The sequence below is a fragment of the Terrapene carolina genome, unplaced genomic scaffold (assembly GCF_002925995.2).
Source record: "Terrapene carolina triunguis isolate 2854851 unplaced genomic scaffold, T_m_triunguis-2.0 Scaffold113, whole genome shotgun sequence".
NCBI lineage: Eukaryota > Metazoa > Chordata > Testudines > Emydidae > Terrapene > Terrapene triunguis.
Genome location: NW_020664464.1, coordinates 5,028,273 through 5,048,314, shown reverse-complemented (window position 1 = coordinate 5,048,314; position 20,042 = coordinate 5,028,273). Strand labels below are relative to the sequence as shown.

The 20,042-nt window shown below is 45.0% G+C and overlaps 1 protein-coding gene across 2 annotated transcripts in view; it reads right to left on the bottom strand.

The window, feature by feature from the left end:
• The window catches only part of ADAMTSL1 (ADAMTS like 1), a 274,580-nt gene that overhangs the window by 242,869 nt on the left and 11,669 nt on the right, over nt 1-20,042 (bottom strand). For both annotated transcript variants that reach the window (XM_026652366.2, XM_026652367.2), the window contains exon 2: nt 1,951-2,078. In XM_026652366.2, the coding sequence (XP_026508151.1) occupies nt 1,951-2,078 (128 nt within the window). The remainder of the gene's footprint in view (nt 1-1,950; nt 2,079-20,042) is intronic.

Below are 20,042 nucleotides of genomic sequence, written 5' to 3'. Positions count from 1 at the left end.
TTTACTGTTTACAATTTATTGTTACCGGCTAGCAGAAGTTGTGCACGTAATAACCCCCTGCATTCCACATTAAAAATATGGAGATCAATCTCTGATTGGACACAAGCTCTCATCTGGTTTCATAAGGCAGGAAGAATTGATTCTGTGTGAATGGGGCAGTGAAAACCTACTGTATTAAAGACCAACAATGGAACTGATTTATGAGTTTATTCCATAGACACTCTCTGACTCTGCCTTCTTCCTTCTCCTTATTTAAACACAAGGACCTAAATAGCAGCAGATCCACTGTGGTTCTGTTGCATGTGGGGACAGGAGGCTGCATAGGTGGATTCCACACATCCTTGTGCACTATGGAACATTGATCACTGCTCCTCCCTCTATCACAACACTGAAGGTAGTTGGGTGGGGCGGGGGACACAGGTGTGGCCAGGAAGCCCAGACATTACACAGATCCTCTTGCCAGACATCAATCCCCACATAAGGGGCATGTGGCGTGTAACAGATGCTACCTTAAGCTGGACTCAATAGCATGCTTGATGTCTTGCATGCGTGAGAGCCACTCTATGACTCTGAAGTATGGTTGGGTAGAGAAGGTTCCCATCCTGATATCTCCTGAGTGGGTCTCCTGAGCCTGTGTGCTGAGGCTTTGCACAGGGACAAGAATTTGGCTCTCAGTATAGAAGCAGAACAATCCGCTGGCAGTTTTACCCAGGGAAGGAATGGAAATATACAGTTCTCTTTTTGACTTCATGGGACACTCACTTATCAAACAGAGCACTCTACGCATCAGCCTAGTAATTACAGGTACCAGGAGAGTCAACTCTAGTCTCTGTGCTGTCTAGATCTGATGCTAAAACACACAATGTTTTATTTTTGTCTTGTGATGCAATGTCTTATGCCATCTCATGTCTTTGCTAAGCAGTGTTATGTGTTGTAATATCAGACCTATGCAACACTTTCAGAGAATGCTTTTCTTGATTTGTTTTATTACGTTTTAATTTCATCGGTACATGAAAGTAAACATATGCAGGATGGAAAATTATATTATGTTCATGTGCTACAATATAAAAGGTGTCGGAGAGAAGTTTTAAGCCACAAAAGTTACATGTGGAGTTTTTCTTCATACCCTTCTCTAGCAGATGTCTATTTATACTGATCACATAGGCTTGGCTTATGAGGGCTATACTGACTTGAGTAGATGTAAATAATACTTACTAGAAATATTTCAGAAATAATGCTTATCAATAGTACAAAGTGCTTTCATCTACATTTTACAGAATGGGAAACTGAGGCACAGATAGGTTAAGTGATTTCCCCAAGGTCCCACAGCATATCAGTAGCAGAAATAGAACCCAGTTCTTCCATCTCTCAGCCAAGTGTCCTGACTACTAGTACATGCTGCCTCTCATAACTATTTGGTAATTTTATTATAGCCTGTGATGGAAGGAGACTTTATTGCATGATCTGTTTTTAGGGAACTCTGATAAATTTGAAGAATACCATCTGTAGAGCTGTTATCATTCTCACTTATACAGCCCAATATATTATTTTGTGTCTATGTGATGCATTTACAATCTCTATGCTGCTAAAGGTTTTAGGGTGCTAAACCTGGAGAATTAGCTCCAGTTCAGTATGTGGGTGTGAAAAGGATTACCACTCAAACACAGATGGTGCATGGGAGTTTCACTTTTCAATAGCTGGCAAGGTACAGTATGCTTAGGTAAAACTGTGCAGAAAACTTTTGTTCCTCTATGGATTTCATATTTTAAATGGTATAGTGGACTATCAAACCTGCTGGCTGGTTGCCTGAATTAAAAAAAAAAAAGCAACCTTCTTCCACTGAGGCTGAAATTTCAGCACGTTCCAACACATCCACTGCTCTTTATGCTGTGACATATGTCAGCGTGTTGAGTTCTCCCACCGCTAAGATAAAAGCATTTATCAACTTACTTGCTGCTCAGGCAGCGTCTGAGTGAATAGGAAGCCCCTCCTCCACAAGTGCGTGAACATTCACTCCATGAACCCCAGGCATCCCACAGTGTATCTCGGTCTTCTTCAGACCGAGCTGTTCTGGAACTCTAGAAGAGGGGGAAAAAAAACATAACCCAGGAGATTAGTGAAGAAAAACTTGTTTTAAATCAATCTTATTGTAATTCACTTAGTCTTTCTGCATATCAGATATGCTGCAGGTCTTAGCAGACCCTGCAGAAAGATGTTTTGCTGAAATTCCTAACTGCTGGGCATTAATGTGGTGTTCGCAGTAGATGGGTATTTAAGATACCTAATTTCATCCTTTTAGTGTTCACATTCCATCCCAGCCTCGAGACAGGGGAGGATTAATATGAAAGAGCATTTTATATAGCAGTGAGATCAGGCATTGTGTGTGCTTGTGGAGAAGGGGGCTGTCATTAGGGCAGAAGAAAAAAAATACGGGGTTGTTCATGAGAGTATTTTTGCTTCACTAGAAAAGAAGAAAACAAAGCCCCTTTGGACAATTGGTTTTTCGAGGAGAAATTCCATAATCTGTGCAGGTGATTGGGCTTGTAAAGTATATGTGTACAAATGGAGGCCAACTAAAGTACTCATTGAAAAACTGGCTCATTGCACTTTGAGCCATCCCTAAAGAATGCTGCATTTTAATTGTATTTAGAACAGACTAGAGGAATGAACAAAAATAGGGGGGAACTTTTGCAGAGGACCATCTTAAGCATCATTACTAACCACTCGTATAGTAGTTTGGGAACCTGTGTTAGCTGTAAATCTGCAGGGATTCTTCTCGGAAGCAGAGACAGATCAACATAGAAATCACTTTATCATCATAAACAGAGCTATGTACAACTTTTGTAATGAAATCTGAAACCTGGCAAAGACTCCAGTGTTATTCACAGGCAGAAGAGAAAGCATTGACTGATCTGGGGCGGTGAACAGTTACGTATATGTCTATTCAGAACAGACTTAGAACATATCACAGCCGTAGACCTAGATCCAAATTCAAACCCTCAATATCTACTGAGTTGGGCATTATGCCTGCTGCCCTCAGTCTTTAAAACTGTTAACCAACTGGGACTTACAGTGTGAGAAATGTGTTATTCAGTGTAAAGGTACCATTGTTTGTAATGCAGGAACCAAGAGTTTATTATTTATCCTAACTATTCATACTGAGGGAATGTTCTAAAATGGGAATTTTCTAATCCTATCAGAGATGGCAGGGTGTGCTGTAGCATATGTTCTCACAGTCATATATTATACAGGGTAAGCACCCAGCAACAAGGCTGGCTGAAGAGAAGACAGCACTTTTATACAATGCCCCAACACTGAGCTCAGCTGGCTCTGCTCAAGCATCTGGACACATCTAGATCACATAGGAATGCTCAGAGGCTTAACTTTGGTATTAGCGTAACCCCTCTCATATTAGTTACTTGAGTACAAACAATTCACCATGACTTAGTGGTACACTGAATGTCCTTAACAACTAAATAAGGGGGAAATGAAAACTGTAGAAAAGAGACAAAGCAGATTGCCTTCACTGGAGTTGCACCCATTTACACGGAGATGAATTTGGTACTCAGTTCGTGTGCGTTCCTATGCCTGTGTTAATTCACAATATTAAATAGATTAAAATTACAGAAATGTCTGATTTTCACAATGATCAGTATGCTATTAAACTCCCCTGTATATTACAGTATGAGTTCACTTTATTTAATGGGACTCTATTCTTCCTACTTTATTCTATTTGTTACATAGTGGTTTCTGCATTTGTTTTCCTTTAAGAAGTTGTTGCTACAAGTGTCTTAGGGTATGTCTACACTACGAGGGTAATTCGATTTTACTTAAATCGAATATGTGGAATCGATATTGCAAAGTCGAACGTGTGTGTCCACACTAAGGACACACTAAGGACAGTAATTCGACTTTGTGAGTCCACACTAACGGGGCGAGCGTCGATATTGGAAGCGGTGCACTGTGGGCAGCTATCCCACAGTTCCCGCAGTCCCCGCTGCCCATCGGAATTCTGGGTCGAGCCGCCAATGCCTTCTGGGTAAAAAAAATTTGTCGTCATCCGTCCGTCACTAACGCCCTCCCTCCCTCCATGAAAGCGCCGGCGGGAAATCAGTTCGCGCACTTTTCTGGTCAGTGACAGCGCGGACGCCACAGCACTGCGATCATGGATCACGCTGCGACCATCGCTGCACTTGTGGCCGTTCTCAACACCTCGCAGCTTATCATACACCTTTCCCTGAGGCAGATGCAGAGAAATCGGGCGAGGAGGCTACGGCACCGCCGTGAGAGCCTGAAGTCGGAGAGTGGCACAGAGCTGTCAGAAACCACGAGCCCCAGCGCCCAGGACATCACGGTGGCAATGAGGCATGTGGATTTTGTTGAACGGCGATTCTGGGCCCGGGAAACAAGCACGGACTGGTGGGACCGTATAGTGCTTCAGGTCTGGGATGAATCCCAGTGGCTGCGAAACTTTCGCATGCGGAAGGGGACTTTCCTCGAACTTTGTGAGTTGCTGTCCCCTGCCCTGAAGCGCAAGGACACCCGCATGCGAGCAGCCCTCACTGTCCAGAAGCGAGTGGCCATAGCCCTCTGGAAGCTTGCAACGCCGGACAGCTACCGGTCAGTCGCGAACCACTTTGGTGTGGGCAAATCTACCGTGGGGGTTGTTGTCATGCAAGTAGCCAAGGCAATCGTGAAGGTACTGCTCCCAAAGGTTGTGACCCTGGGAAACGCGCAGGTCATCATAGATGGCTTTGCCGCGATGGGATTTCCAAACTGCGGAGGGGCTATCGATGGGACTCACATCCCTATCCTGGGACCGGACCACCAGGCCAGCCAGTACATCAATAGAAAGGGCTACTTTTCAATGGTGCTGCAAGCACTGGTGGACCATCGGGGACGGTTTACAAACATCTACGTCGGATGGCCGGGCAAGGTTCATGACGCTCGTGTGTTCAGGAACTCTGGTCTGTTTAGACGGCTGCAGGAAGGTATTTACTTCCCAGACCACAAAATAACTCTTGGGGATGTGGAGATGCCTACAGTCATCCTCGGGGACCCAGCCTACCCGCTAATGCCCTGGCTCATGAAGCCCTATACTGGCGCCCTGGACACAGAAAAAGAACTGTTCAACTACCGTCTCAGCAAGTGCAGAATGGTGGTGGAGTGTGCTTTTGGCCGTCTCAAAGGGAGATGGAGAAGCTTACTCACTCGCTGTGATCTCAGTGAAACCAATATCCCCATCGTTATTGCAGCTTGCTGTGTGCTCCACAATCTATGTGAGAGCAAGGGGGAGACCTTTATGGCGGGGTGGGAGCTAGAGGCAAATAGCCTGGCTGCTGATTACGTCCAGCCAGACAGCCGGGCCATTAGAAGATCCCAGCGGGACGCCCTGTGCATCCGGGAGGCTTTGAAAGCTAGGTTCCTGAGTGAGCAGGGCAACCAGTGACTTTTCAGTTTGTGGACAGAGAAGCTGAACCTGCCCCCGTTTCTTTACCCAGTTCATTTTGACTATCCTCTCCAGTTACATACCCCCTTCACCCCCTTCCCCTTCCCAAAAAATAAAATCATTTCGATTTTGTTAATGAACAGCGTTGTCTGTATTGCTGTTTTCGCGGGAATATTTTAAACCGGGGACGCAGACTGTGGCGGGGGGCGGGTTCAGTGTTCTGATGCAAATGATGCTTCTAAACTCCCGGAATGACAGGCTCCGCACTGGTGGACTGGTTATTTCAATGGAGAACATGAAAAACACCTCCCAGACTGACCAGGGTAACCAGTGACTGCACTGTGTATGTGTCCTGATGCTGGACCTGACACCGCCTCTGTACCCTGCTAAAGGTCACTGTCCTGCCCAATTACCAAGCCCCTTCCCCCCCTCCAGACAGACTCTCCCTCAAAAGAACCTGACTGAAACAGTAATGGACAGAAACAAACATTTTATTGCGAACCAGACATGAAACGTGGGGTGTGAAACTTGGACGGGGGCTTCTGTGAGGTGGGTGGGAAAGGACTTATGAAATTTTGGGGAATGTCAGCCTTCTAGTGCTAGAGCAGTCTGCAGGGGTTGACTGAAAGTTTTAACGGCCCTTGCCGCCCCTCCTTCTTTGGACTTTGGGTGAGGGTGGTGTGGGACTTGGTGGCGGGTGAGGGCGGTTACAGATAGACTGCAGCGGGGCTCTGTCCTCCTGCCTCCGGTCTTGCAGAACATCCACAAGGCGCCGGAGCGTGTCCGTTTGCTCCCTCATTAGTCCAAGCAGCTTTTCAGTAGCCTGTTGGTCCTCCTGACGCCACCTCTCCTCCCGTTCCATGACTGCTCGGTGCATTTGTGACAAGTTCTCCCTCCACTGTGTCTGCTGGGCTGCCTGGGCTCGGGAGCAGTCCATTAGTTCTGAGAACATGTCTTCACGCGTCTTCTTCTTCCTCCGCCTAATCTGCGCTAGCCTCTGGGAGTGTGCTGACAGGCTGGGTTGGGAGACAGTCGCAGATGTGTCTGTGTGAATTTTAAAAAGGGAGTGAATTCCTGAGACAGATAAATGAAATTGTATACAAAGAACCTAGTCTTTCTCTGTGAACAAGACCATGCACTGCACCTCTCACATGCGCACTCAGGACAAGGTCGAATTTTCGGCCGTCGCCTTCAGTGCCTGTGGACTTGCGGAGGTCTTGGACTGTTCAGAGAACTGTGGCTGGAGACCTGAACTTCTGGAGCGGGCAATAATGGTAAGCCGCAGACTTGTGGCTGCTTAAAACTCCAGCAGTAGCACTGGCCTCCTTTCACATTGAAAGCAATGCCAGTCTCTGCTGCCAGCAATCAGGACAGCATCAACTCTGCCCCTGTCCCACCCCCTCGCGGCTGTCCCAGGGAAAGATCCCTGTATGCTGCCCCTCTCCCTCCACCGCGTGGCTGTAAAGCAGTCCCAATACTAACATTCCCCTCCCTAATTCAAAGCAGGGCGTCATGAGCGACATCACCCTCCTGAGGATCCCGGACACCCAGAGAGAACGCATGCTGCGGGAAAGCATGCAGAAACCGGGGCCGTATGCCGCCATGCTATGTCGGGCCATGATCCCGGAGTACTTGATTGTGGCGTGGAGGGGGCATGTCTGCTACCACGGAGGGCCCACTAAGATCGCCCTACCCCGGAACCTGATCAACAGGCTTGAGCTCTACCTCCACGAGACCTACGAGGAGTTCTCCTACGAGGATTTCTCGTCGATCCCCGGCCACATTGACCGGATTTTCGCGTAGGTGCACTGGGACTATGGAGTGGAGCGTCTTGGGCCTGGGAATCATGGAGTAACGGACATTGTGAACATTTTTTAAAACACTTGGGACTAAATTGAGAAGAGCCTAAGACAGAGAAATCATGAAAACCCATTTGTTATCTTTGTAAATATTCCTGTTTTGTACCTGATTATTTTTTTACTAGTTTACAGAACTTTTATAAATGTACATTGTTAATAGTATAAATATTACCGTTCTGTTTTAAATAAATGTTTACATGTTTACAGCACTTACTGCTTGATCCTTCCCCTGATTCTGTGTCCGGGGTAAGGGATGGGGACGGTTGGTACGGGATCTCGGTAAGGGTGATGAAGAGCTCCTGGCTGTCGGGGAAATCAGCGGTGCCAGCGCTGTCGACTGCCTCGTCCTCCTCATCTCCTTCTTCATCTTCCCCGTCCGCTGTCATGTCCGACGAGGAACCGGCCGCGGACATGATCCCATCCTCGGAGTCCACGGTCAGGGGTGGGGTAGTGGTGGCGGCCGCTCCCAGGATGGAATGCAGTGCCTCGTAGAAACGGGATGTGTGGGGCTGGGATCCGGAGCGTCCGTTAGCCTCTTTGGTTTTTTGGTAGCCTTGTCTCAGCTCCTTGATTTTCACGCGGCACTGCGTTGCATCCCGGCTGTAGCCTCTCTCTGCCATGGCTTTGGAGATCTTCTCGTAGATCTTAGCATTCCTTCTTTTGGAGCGCAGCTCTGAAAGCACGGACTCATCGCCCCACACTGCGATGAGATCCAAGACTTCCCGATCAGTCCATGCTGGGGCCCTCTTTCTATTAGATTGCACGGCCATCTCTGCTGGAGAGCTCTGCATAGTTGCCACTGCTGCTGAGCTCCCCTCGATGTCCAAAGAGGAACTGAGATTCAAACTGCCCAGACAGGAAAATGAAAATGAATTCAAATTTTCCCGGGGGTGTGGCTGGTCAGAGCATCCGAGCTCGGACTGCTGTCCAGAGCGTCAACAGAGTGGTGCACTGTGGGATAGCTCCCGGAGCTATTACCGTCGATTTCCATCCACACCTAGCCTAATTCGATATGGCCATGTCGAATTTAGCGCTAATCCTCTCGTTGGGGAGGATTACAGAAATCGATTTAAAGAGAGCTTTATGTCGAACTAAATGGCTTCCTGGTGTGGACGGGTGCAGGGTTAATTCGATATAACGGAGCTAAAGTCGACATAAAAGCCTAGTGTAGACCAGGCCTTACAATAAGACCCCTTATTACTTCGACATGTGTTAAGAAAAGTTATAGGTAGCTTCCACTTTGTGAAATAATTGATTAATCCTATGCATGCTGTGCTGCAGAGCACATATGAAAGCATTACACCTTTTTTCAAGGCATTCTTTTTAGTTTTATTGCCACAAATATCCATATGGCAATTCAGGTGTTGCTTCTCTAGGAACACAGTTATTCTGCAGTCTCTAAAGGCACCAAAGGGCTAAATCGATTAACAGAGAATAGATGTTTTCTAATTCTCTGATGCCTTCTGAAGAGCCCCTTTCTGAAAAAAGTAGCAAGTAAATATTTATAATTAAAAAAATTGCTTAAGTTTTGAAGGCCCAATTTTGCCCTCAGTTACATGGGTGGGGTATATGAAAACTGCACTTGACTAACAATTTAGTTCATGTAAAAATACTTAGACTGCACAGGTTGAAGTGATAATCAAATCATATTGTTATATTCACTCCAAAGGCCTGATTCTACTTTCACTGACACTGGTGTGAATCAGCGGTTACCCTGTGGAAGTCAATGTTGTTAAACCAGTGTGAGATCAGAGCCAGGCCATAAATTGGCAACTGTTAAGAAAAAATAAGATTTTCAGGGCAGTGATCAAGCCAATTTTTCTTCTGCATCTCTGTACTTGTTTTTTTATCTTACACAGTCCAAGCCCAGTCTTGGAAAATGAGTCACATATATATGGGCCGCATGGGTGAAAAAGCAAGTTGTTACTCTCCAGCAGCAGCACTGAATACAGCTGTTTGTTTTTAAAGGAAGCCCTGAGTCAGTGGCGAGGCTAAGGTGCAGGGCTGATGGAAAAGACATATAACACCATTGTCCGCTGGACCCTTGCAATGGCACTGGTGCTGCATTCCTGACACTATTGCTCATGTATCCTTAGAGGCATAGAATCATAGAATATCAGGGTTGGAAGGGACCTCAGGAGGTCATCTAGTCCAACCCCCTGCTCAAAGCAGGACCAATCCCCAGACAGTTTTTTACCCCAGTTCCCTAAATGGCCCCCTCAAGGATTGAACTCACAACCCTGGGTTTAGCAGGCCAATGCTCAAACCACTGAGCTATCCCCCCCTTGCAGAACAGTTTTTTTTTTAAATTAGAGTATACATTTTGAAATATACATGTGTGTAGAGTCCCGCCCCCAAGTAAACAGAGCAGGATATAGTCGCCTTTTCAATTCTGAAGCAACCTCTATCCACTTGACATGATACTCATGATGCCAGATCCTCCTGGTACACCTCTTTCAAGAGGGCATTAAGGGCCTGATCCAAAGCCCACTGAAGTCACTGCAAAAACTCCCATTATATTTAGTGGACTTTGGATCAGACTTTAAAATAACAGGCTGCAAGCAGGCCCCAGCACAATTTTTAAGGTGGAGTGCAAAAGAGGATGTGATGAGTAAATGACTTTGTTTGGATCTTCTTAAAGAGATATGCAAGTGAATCTAATGACTGAGGGATCACTGGCTTGAGCCAGAAGCATACAGTGGGCAAGCTTTTCTCATGCAGCTCTACTAAAGCCCCTCAATTGTGACCCTACTACTCCATTCCCGGACCTCTCCCATGCTGAGGTTGCTTGTCATGCCAAATTGTGTGGTGGTTTTGAGGATGTGGCCAGTCTCCATTTCAACTCTACTACATGGCAAGGATACTAGAAATGTGTCTTAAACAGGTGCAGCACTTTCTTCTCCAGATGCAGCTTTCTTAAGAGCAGGTTCTAATTTAGATGGGTAACTGAATCATGTTTTAACCACCGTGACCATGCAGTACTATGTTGTTTTGCTTTGGATCCACCAGCTGTAAAAAACAGACTGAATTAATTTAGTGAGAGAGAACACTAGATCCAACCATTGTGTGTATTATACTGATTAGTCACACTAAATTCTATCCTCTCTTTCTCATCTTTATGAAAATGCAGCTCAACTTAATTTTGAATCAACTCTATAATTGCTAGGAATAAATGCAGCAATTAAAATGAGTATGGTAAGGGATTAAACTCTTGACTATAGCCAATCCACCCCCCAGCTGCAAAAGATCACACATGCAATAGATTCCCAGATGCATTCCATCCCCTCGATGCAATCTTTTTAGCCTTTACATGTGAGATAAGAATAGCTGGGTGCCAGTTCACTGAAGTTATTTCAACTGGCAGCTTCCTGGCTACCAGATTCATAAAACAAAAATGTGTGCTGCTTGTTTCTATTTTTCAAAGAAACAAATATCATCAAATTGCATACAGATACATGTGCTAATTATTCAGCATTGGTATCAAGTCCACTCTGAAGAGCAGCTAAACAGGGTTGCAAGGTGAAGCCACATAACTGAGGACTCTTACCTCATCACAAGTTACAAGCAGCTCAACTAGACATGCGAAGGGTCCAAATTTATCTGAAATAAATTGCACACCACCCAGAAGAGAGTCATGTGCCAGTTATTTGCATTCCAAGATTTGTTATAAGACCTATATATTTCCAGAAGCATGTGATCTCAAGTTGGAACAGGCTCCAAGTTTTCTTTTAACAAGTGGAATAAACATAGTTCATTTTCAACTCACTCCATGTTTAATGTTAAAGAAAGTAAAGTGAATTTCCCTCCTCTGAACTGTGCATTTGAGAAACAAATCCAAGGTATTTCAAATCTAAAATTGTTTGTTTATTGCAAATTTGAAGAGCCTGGAATATAAATATATAAGTAGTTTAATCCAGTTGAATCTATTTTCTTTTTTGGTATATGGCATTAAAACTTAAGGATTTACTGTACAGTACAGATTTAAGACAAAAATTTATACCCCAAGGAAAATAATTTCAGTCCCACATAGCCAATGACTCTAGAAAGCAGATTTGACTAAACTGAAGAATGCATATTAAAAAAAACAACCTCTACATTATTAGGCCAGAACATTCTAGTTATGCTACTATACACTTTTGTAATATTTCAACCATTACCATAGAATTCTTTAGCAGATGAGAAGCAGCAGGACTATCCCACGCCAGAGCAGCTGAGAAATTCTGCCACCATTTGAAGCTCCCTTCAACTAACACTTATTTCCTTCTTAGAAAAGCCTTTATAAGCTGCTGGTTGCTTTCCTTCAGGTTGATGTTTCTCTAAACAGCACTAAATGCCAATTACGCAGAATGCAGACTCTGAGCATGGCTCATTGTATGTTTCCAAGGGTTTTCCTCATGCTGGCCGTCATAATCAGGACTCAGTTTGATCTCCCTTTTAGCCATCCACTGATTTGTCTACAGTCATTTCAATTATTTGTTATATTTGCCCCAACATCTGAGATGGCAACTGCAGAAATATCACCTCATGCAAGAAATTCCCAATAAAGCTTACAAATAACAAGCATTAAAAATTAACTGAAAGCAGATCTTTCCTTGTATATCCTCTACCCCGATATAATGCTGTCCTCGGGAGCCAAAAAATCTTACTGCGTTATAGGTGAAACCGCATTATATCGAACTTGCTTTGATCCACCGGAGTGCGCAGCCCCGCCCCCCCGAGCACTGCTTTACCGCGTTATATCCGAATTCGTGTTATATCGGGTCGCGTTATATCGGGGTAGAGGTGTACTTCATTGCCTTAACATACACTTCACCTAGGACTAATCCTGTAACTACCATGGGACATAGCAACAGACCCCCGCCAGAAGAAAGGAAAGTGAAAATTGACAAATTCTTTAAGGAGTCAGAGAAATCCCCATCACTAGTGATTATGAAAGCTGGATGAATCAGGCGCATACATAAGGAGTGGTGAATGCACAGGGCACATGGTCCCAGAGCCTTACAAAGGAGAATCAGGTTTTAAACTACAGAGCTATACAAAACCTTTGCCTAGCAGATAAATAGACTGGGTTTTTCAAAGGAATCTAAGGGAGTTAGGCACCCAAATCACAATAAACTCAGTAGGAGCTGAGTGCCATGAGCTACCCAAGGGTCTCCCTTAGGCTTCTCAGAAAACCCCATCTTCATTGTTTAACAATCTGCCTTGAAGGACTGTTTATTACACGGTCTTCAGGTTTTCATGTTAGTTGCAGAACAACAGGTCTTCCCTCCCCTAATACACAGCACGTAGTAGTCACTTAAACCATTTGGAGTAGTATGTGATACAACCCAAATGTCACACCCCTTGAGTTACAGCAGCCACCCTGACCAAACAGGAGCTGTGTCCATGGTGAGAGAACCATGTTTCTTCAGTGTGTGTGACGGGAGAATGGGATGGGGAGCAAGACCTCAATTAATATTCTAAGCTCTATAAAAGAAGTCCATCCCTAAGAAAATAAATGACATGTTCACATACTGGAATTCAATTAAAAATTCTGTTTGAAATGGGAGTCTCCCTATTGAAACCAACCATTTGCCTGTGTCACACAGAGACCACTACATACAAACAAACGTAGATCACATAAGTTTAGTTCAGATTTTCCTCCTCCTCCAGTAAATTGCGGCTGGAGTCATATCTTCCAAGCAGCCAGTGAGTTCTAGAGATGAACCAGTAACACAGCCCGTTGAAAATGCCATTAGCCCATTGACGGATGAAGATGCTGATGTGGAATCTGAATCACAGCTATTTCCCAGATGACAACTGCCGCTGGTTTTGGTTAGGAAATTCAGATCATCTGGTTCTTATCACAGCCCCACTTTTGGGGACATGATGATCTGTCATCTGACAGTACGCAAGGCTCCTCTGAGGCCATTGCCCAAACTTGTCTTTTGCTACTGCAGAAATGAAGCCAGTAACAGAAAAAAATATTTTTTCCATATAAGGCCCTCCCTCCCTCCAGACACACACAGTTATAGCTCTACACGGGTTTCTGCCAGGCTATGTATTCGCTCTCTTTTGCAATTGTGGGTGTTTCTTATTCTTCAGGTATGTCTGACAGGTCAGGAATTTGCTACAGTATAACGATGCTGTCTCTAGTGTGTCAAGAAGTAACTGCACTCAGGGCTTATCTAGGTGCATAATGTTAGGAGACGGGATAAGTGACCTCATCGTTTTGTAAGGAATAAAAAAATCAAAATTTTCCCCACTGTAAATATATGTTTTACAAATTTTCACTTGCAAAATATTGTGCATCTTTCTTGTGTTCCATCCAAGGTGACAGCTTCATTAAAGCTCAGCTAGGAAATTGCTTGGAAATCTCTGTTTTTTGACAGAAGGCAAAGCTAGAAGATAACTTCACAGCCAGTTGAATTAATATTGATAATTACTGTCAAACAAAAAGTTAGCTGCTAAGGCATTTCTGACTAGCTGTTGGAACTTTCTGGGTTATTTTCTCTGGAAATCTCATGAATCAAATATTCTAACAGTGTTTCCAGTGACCAGAGCACATGTTTACTATATTTAGGCACAAAAAAGAGTTGTACACTGTTTGATACCGTACCACAATAGTTATGTACATCAGCTGTACCAAAATATATGTTACCATTCTGCATATCTCATCATAGCAGGAGCATAGTGGTTATCAAGAATCACCAGGCTCTTCTGTGAAATGCATTAGTGGTCTCAGTCCAACTTCTAATGGACACATGCCCATTTCATGGAAACCAACACCACCACAACAGGTGACCCACTGATGGCAAACTCAGTGGAGTTGCAAGGACTGAATGGGTGTGAAGACTGAACTAGCCTTTTACCTCAGAGGTGCTTACTTCAGGTCAGGATGAAAGGATGGGGAGGCGGCGTGGGGTTGCTTGAATTTCTGTTCCCCCTACTGTTTCTCTTCTAAGGCTAAATAGAAGACTACAGTATTCAGAGTTGCCAGCCTGCCAACTTTCAAGAGAGTTTCACAAACTGTAAGAGCTTGATTTTCGGCTCCTTGCACATACAAAGCTACTGAATGCAAATGGAGTTTTGCTTGCACAGAAGTTTTACTTTAAAAAGTAAACAGTTAGCTGTCCACTGTTGTTGTTAGCAGCCCACACATGGGGTTGTTTCATGACAACCACTCTGTTAGAAGAGGTATGATTTACTGTATATTGCCCAATCAAAAGGATGTTGCTGCTTAGAAAACTACACAAACCCCTGGAAAGCACTTAGTTTTCTGGCAAGTACCATGGAAGGAATCACAGAATATCAGGGTTGGAAGGGACCTCAGGAGGTCATCTAGTCCAACCCCCTGCTCAAAGAAGGACCAATCCCCAACTAAATCATCCCAGCCAGGGCTTTGTCAAGCCTGACCTTAAAAACCTCTAAGGAAGGAAATTCCACCACCTCCCTAGGTAACCCATTCCAGTGCTTCACCACTCTCCTAGTGAAAAAGGTTTCCCTAATATCCAACCTAAACCTCCCCCACTGCAATTTGAGACCGTTACTCCTTGTTCTGTCATCTGCTATGACTGAGAACAGTCTAGATCCATCCTCTTTGGAACCCCCTTTCAGGTAGTTGAAAGCAGCTATCAAATCCCCCCTCATTCTTCTCTTCTGCAGACTAAATAATCCCAGTTCCCTCAGCCTTTCCTCATAAGTCATGTGCTCCAGCCCCCTAATTACTTTTGTTGCCCTTCGCTGGACTCTTTCCAATTTTTCCACATCCTTCTTGTAGTGTGGGGCCCAAAACTGGACACGGTACCTCAGATGAGGCCTCACCAATGCCGAATAGAGGGAAACGATCACGTCCCTCAATCTGCTGGCAATGCTCCTACTTACACAGCCCCAAATGCCGTTAGCCTTCTTGGCAACAAGGACACACTGTTGAATCATATCCAGCTTCTCGTCCACTGTAACCCATAGGTCCTTTTCTGCAGCACTGCTGCCTAGTCATTCGGTCCCTAGTCTGTAGCAGTGCATGGGATTCTTCCGTCCTAACTGCAGGACTCTGCACTTGTCCTTGTTGAACCTCAACAGATTTCTTTTGGCCCAATCCTCTAATTTATCTAGGTCCCTCTATATCCTATCCCTACCCTCCTGCGTATCTACTACTCCTCCCAGTTTAGTGTCATCTGCAAACTTGCTGAGGGTACAATCCACACCATCCTCCAGATCATTAATGAAGATATTGAACAAAACCGGCCCCAGGACCGACCCTTGGTGCACTCCGCTTGATACAGGCTGCCAACCAGACATGGAGCCATTGATCACTACCCATTGAGCCCGATGATCTAGCCAGCTTTCTATCTACCTTATAATCCATTCATCCAGCCCATACTACTTTAACTTGCTGGCAAGAATACTGTGGGAGACAGGATCAAAAGCTTTGCTAAAGTCAAGGAATAACATGTCCACTGCTTTCCCCTCATCCACAGAGCCAGTTTTCTTGTCATAGAAGGCAATTAGGTTAGTCAGGCATGACTTGCACTTGGTGAATCCATACCGACTGCTCCTGATCACTTTCCTCTCCCCTAAGTGCTTCAAAATTGATTCCTTGAGGACCTCCTTCATGATTTTTCCAAGGACTGAGGTGAGGCTGACTGGCCTGTAGTTCCCCGGATCCTCCTCCTTCCCTTTTTTAAAGATGGGCACTACATTAGCCTTTTTCCAGTCATCTGGGACCTCCCCTGATCGCCATGAGTTTTCAAAGATAATGGCCAATGGCTCTGCAATCACATCCGCCAACTCCTTTAACACCCTCGGATGCAGTGCATCCAGCCCCATGGACTTGTGCTCGTTCAGCTTTTCTAAATAGTCCTGAACCACCTCTTTCTCCACAGAGGGCTGGTCACCTCCTCCCCATGCTGTGCTGCCCAGTGCAGTAGTCTGGGAGCTGACCTTGTTCGTGAAGACGGAGGCAAAAAAAAGCATTGAGTACATTAACTTTTTCTAAATCCTCTGTCACTAGTTTACCTCCCTCATTCAGTAAGGGGCCCACACTTTCCCTGACCTTCTTCTTGTTGCTAACATACCTGTAGGAAACCCTTCTTGGTACTCTTAACATCCCTTGTTAGCTGCAACTCCAAGTGTGATTTGGCCTTCCTGATTTCATTCCTGCATGCCTGAGCGATATTTTTATACTCGTCCCTGGTCATTTGTCCAGTCTTCCAGTTCTTGTAAGCTTCTTTTTTGCGTTTAAGGTCAGCAAGGATTTCACTGTTAATCGAAGCCGGTCACCTGCCATATTTACTATTCTTTCTATACATTTGGATGGTTTGTTCCTGCAACCTCAATAAGGATTCTTTAAAATACAGCCAGCTCTCCTGGACCCCTTTGCCCTTCATGTTATTCTCCCAGGGGGTCCTGCCCATCAGTTCCCTGAGGGAGTCAAAGTCTCCTTTTCTGAGGTCCAGGGTCTGTATTCTGCTGCTCTCCTTTCTTCCTTGGTAACATTGACAGTAACAGTGATGGGTGTCAGTTCTTAGAGATAGAAGTCATCATAGTCTGCTTGCCTTGTGGGTCTTCCACTTCCTGGTCAGCTGTAGTTTTCTCTCATCTGCCAATGTGCCACTGATGAAGCACTGGTTCAGTGCACAATAATTCTCAGCAGCCATTAGTGTTACTCGGCCTGGAAAATCCACTTCTTAACTGTGTCTCCTTTTGCACCAGCTTAACCCGGGCAAAGGGATCACAAGTCCCCCCTGTGGAATTCCCTGGTACAGGACACCCCCAGTGGGCTCTCTCTGATCCACAAGGGAGGCTCCACGGCAGAGGCATGGAGGGCATGTGCTGGGGGTGTAAGGGGCAACTGGCTATTTTGGGCAAGTGCATTGTCCCATAAGCCCATTTTCTTAGGATAGGGTTTGTTCTCTACTATGAATGTGCTAAAAAATTTCTAAACAGAATATTCCTAGTTATTCCTAGATTATTTTTATTTTAGCCTTTATTATTATTGGTTTGGATCATCCCTCTTGCAGAACAGGGAGAGGCAACTCAGGGGAGGAAATCTCTATGAGAATCCCCTGGCAAAGGTCTCCCTGACTGTTTTGCTTGTGTCAATGTGGGACAGAGATCCCCCCCCTTCCCCCAGTGGAAAAGACTTGGCAGACCTGCACCAGCCCCAGCAGTCCCTGGCTCCCGGCAGTGGAGGTCAAATGGAGTTGTGATATTAGGGGCTCCCCCTGATAGATGCCAGGCCACGGAAAAGGGGAGTGGAAAGGTGCTGCAGAGGTGGCCGGCCCGCTCTCCTTCAGCACAGGAGCAGAGACTATCTGCCAGGCAGGAACATCTGGACAAAATCTTGACTGTTATTAATTAGTATTAAGACTGAAGTCACCCTCTGAGCACCAATGTCCTTAACACAGGATGAATTTAACCATAAGAATGGGGGAACACACACACATTTACTTCCTCTACTTATTCTGCAGCTCAATATGCAGAACAATATTTAATAGGAGGTGGCTGAAGGGAGTACATTGTCTAGGTCATGCCCATTGGCTTATCCGCATAAAACTCCCATTGCCTGAACATGTGCCACGTGGCTATACTGCCACACAGCACTTCACAAATGTATCCCTTCATGATTTATAATGCATGCACTAGTCCACAGCAATAAGTACAAAAAATTGATTTATTTAAGATCCAAATAATCATTTCCCACAGCTGGACTGATGGTCGTATCCCAGGAGAAATGTGCCAAAGGTGAGCTCACTTGTTCCCCTTTAAAGAGCAGCAGCCAAGCTGGGAGGCGGGGGGCGCGGAGAGGGAGGTTGGCAGAGTATGGCGCTGACACTGTATTACTTCAATATGTGGCACACTATGCTCACCGTAATATGTTATAACAATGCCGTATAAAATCAGTCACACTCTCATTCCGCTTAACCGCTGAAAAATAGACACCACTGGGCAACGTGAGTGAGAATAAGAGAGAGCGCGCTCACACAGATGAAAGTTACAATGCTCTTCTGTATTTTACTCATTCTGCACAAGTGTAAACACCAGACATGGGTGATCCAATAGAGAGAAGAGTACAAGCTGGCTCAATGTCAGCCTTGTTTTCTAATTAATTCAGAACTGTTTTTAAGGCATGGACTGGTTCACTTTCAGTACGGGTGAAATCATTTTTGTAGAATTCTGAATCCATCCAAACATTGCTGGGTTCAAAAGTTCACCTTAAACTCCAACCTTTTGGGTTCACCTTCCATTTAGAAGACACTGGGGAGGAAGGGAGGGGCAAAGAAGGAGCATAGAGAGGCAGGATAATGAGTAAATTAAATTATTGTTTATGGTAGGTGCTTTCCAAAAGCTCAAGAAGGGAAGCTGCTCCAAGAAGCTCACAACCAAAGGACAGAGACAAGTGGACAGAGGAACAATGAGAAGAACAACAATGCGCAACTCAATTCACTGTAAGTAGCACAGAAGAAGTGGGTAATTCTGAGAGACTTAAATATGCACAGGTCAGATCAGGCATGTAAGGCCTGTTACTGGTACCACATAACTGATTATAACCTGCCGCAGGTTGGGTGCTCAGCAACTAAACTAGGAACCCCACCATTCACTAAACTATGTGGAGTATGCCAGACACCCATTGGAGTGAAAAACAATAGCCACAGAGGAATAACTCCATCTGGCGTTGCTGCCTTACAGCTAGTTCTTGATTGAACAAAGGATGGGGAGGAAAACCCTGAACTAAGTCAGCTCTGGAGACAACATCAGGCAGTTGGCCCTGTAACTCAGTTGTGCCCTACAACATCTGCTGCAACTGTGCTGGCTTCCAAACATTTTGGTCTCCAATTTTTGGGTACAGTCCATAGTGCTGAGGGTTCAGGGGAGGGCTTTGGTCCGAAGGCAAGCCTTTACCACCTCATTTTTTTTCTGCCTAGGCACGAATGCCAAAAGGTTGCTTGTTAGTATGTCAAATGTTCTGGAGGAGGTCAATGACACCATCACCAACAGAGAGCTGAAGAAGCTTGACATCAATGTAGCCGCTCTCTCTGAAACTGGACTAGCTGACACAGGCTCTTGATGCAAGATGCATTACACCTTCTGGTGTGGAAAAAGCAAACAAGGCTTCCAACACAGGATGGGTTTTGCGGTCAAAAACTCATTAGCATCCATGGTTGAATGTCCCATTGCAACATCAGAATGTATCATATAACTCGGAATATCTACAACAGGTGGTTTTGCCATCATCATCAGTACATATGCCTCACCACTTTCCTCCATCTCTCAAGAGAAAGATTTGTTCTAGCAGCACATCTGCAGCATTGTCAGTAAGCTGCCTTTGGGTGATCAGATCAACTCTACCTACTGGGAGATTTCAATGCTAGAGTCAGCTCAGATCACTGGATGTTGCCACTATATATAGGCCACCATGAACAAAAAAAATGGCTTATAATGGGCAAAGACTACTGGAGCTCTGCACCCACATTACTAGAACCTAATTCCAGGGGTTCACCACTGGAAGGTCTCATGGAGAAACCCTAGATCTGGACAGTGGCACCAAATGGATTTGTCACCCATAGAATTATATACAGGATGTTCTCCATACTCACTGTTTTTCACAGTGTAGACTACTGCACAGACCATGTGCTTCTATGCTGCAAAATAAAACTTTCACCATGGAAATTTCATCATGCCAAACAAAGAAGTTGCCCATACATTAACATCAACACAAAAGATGACTAAAGAAGGTATCACCAATTCACTAT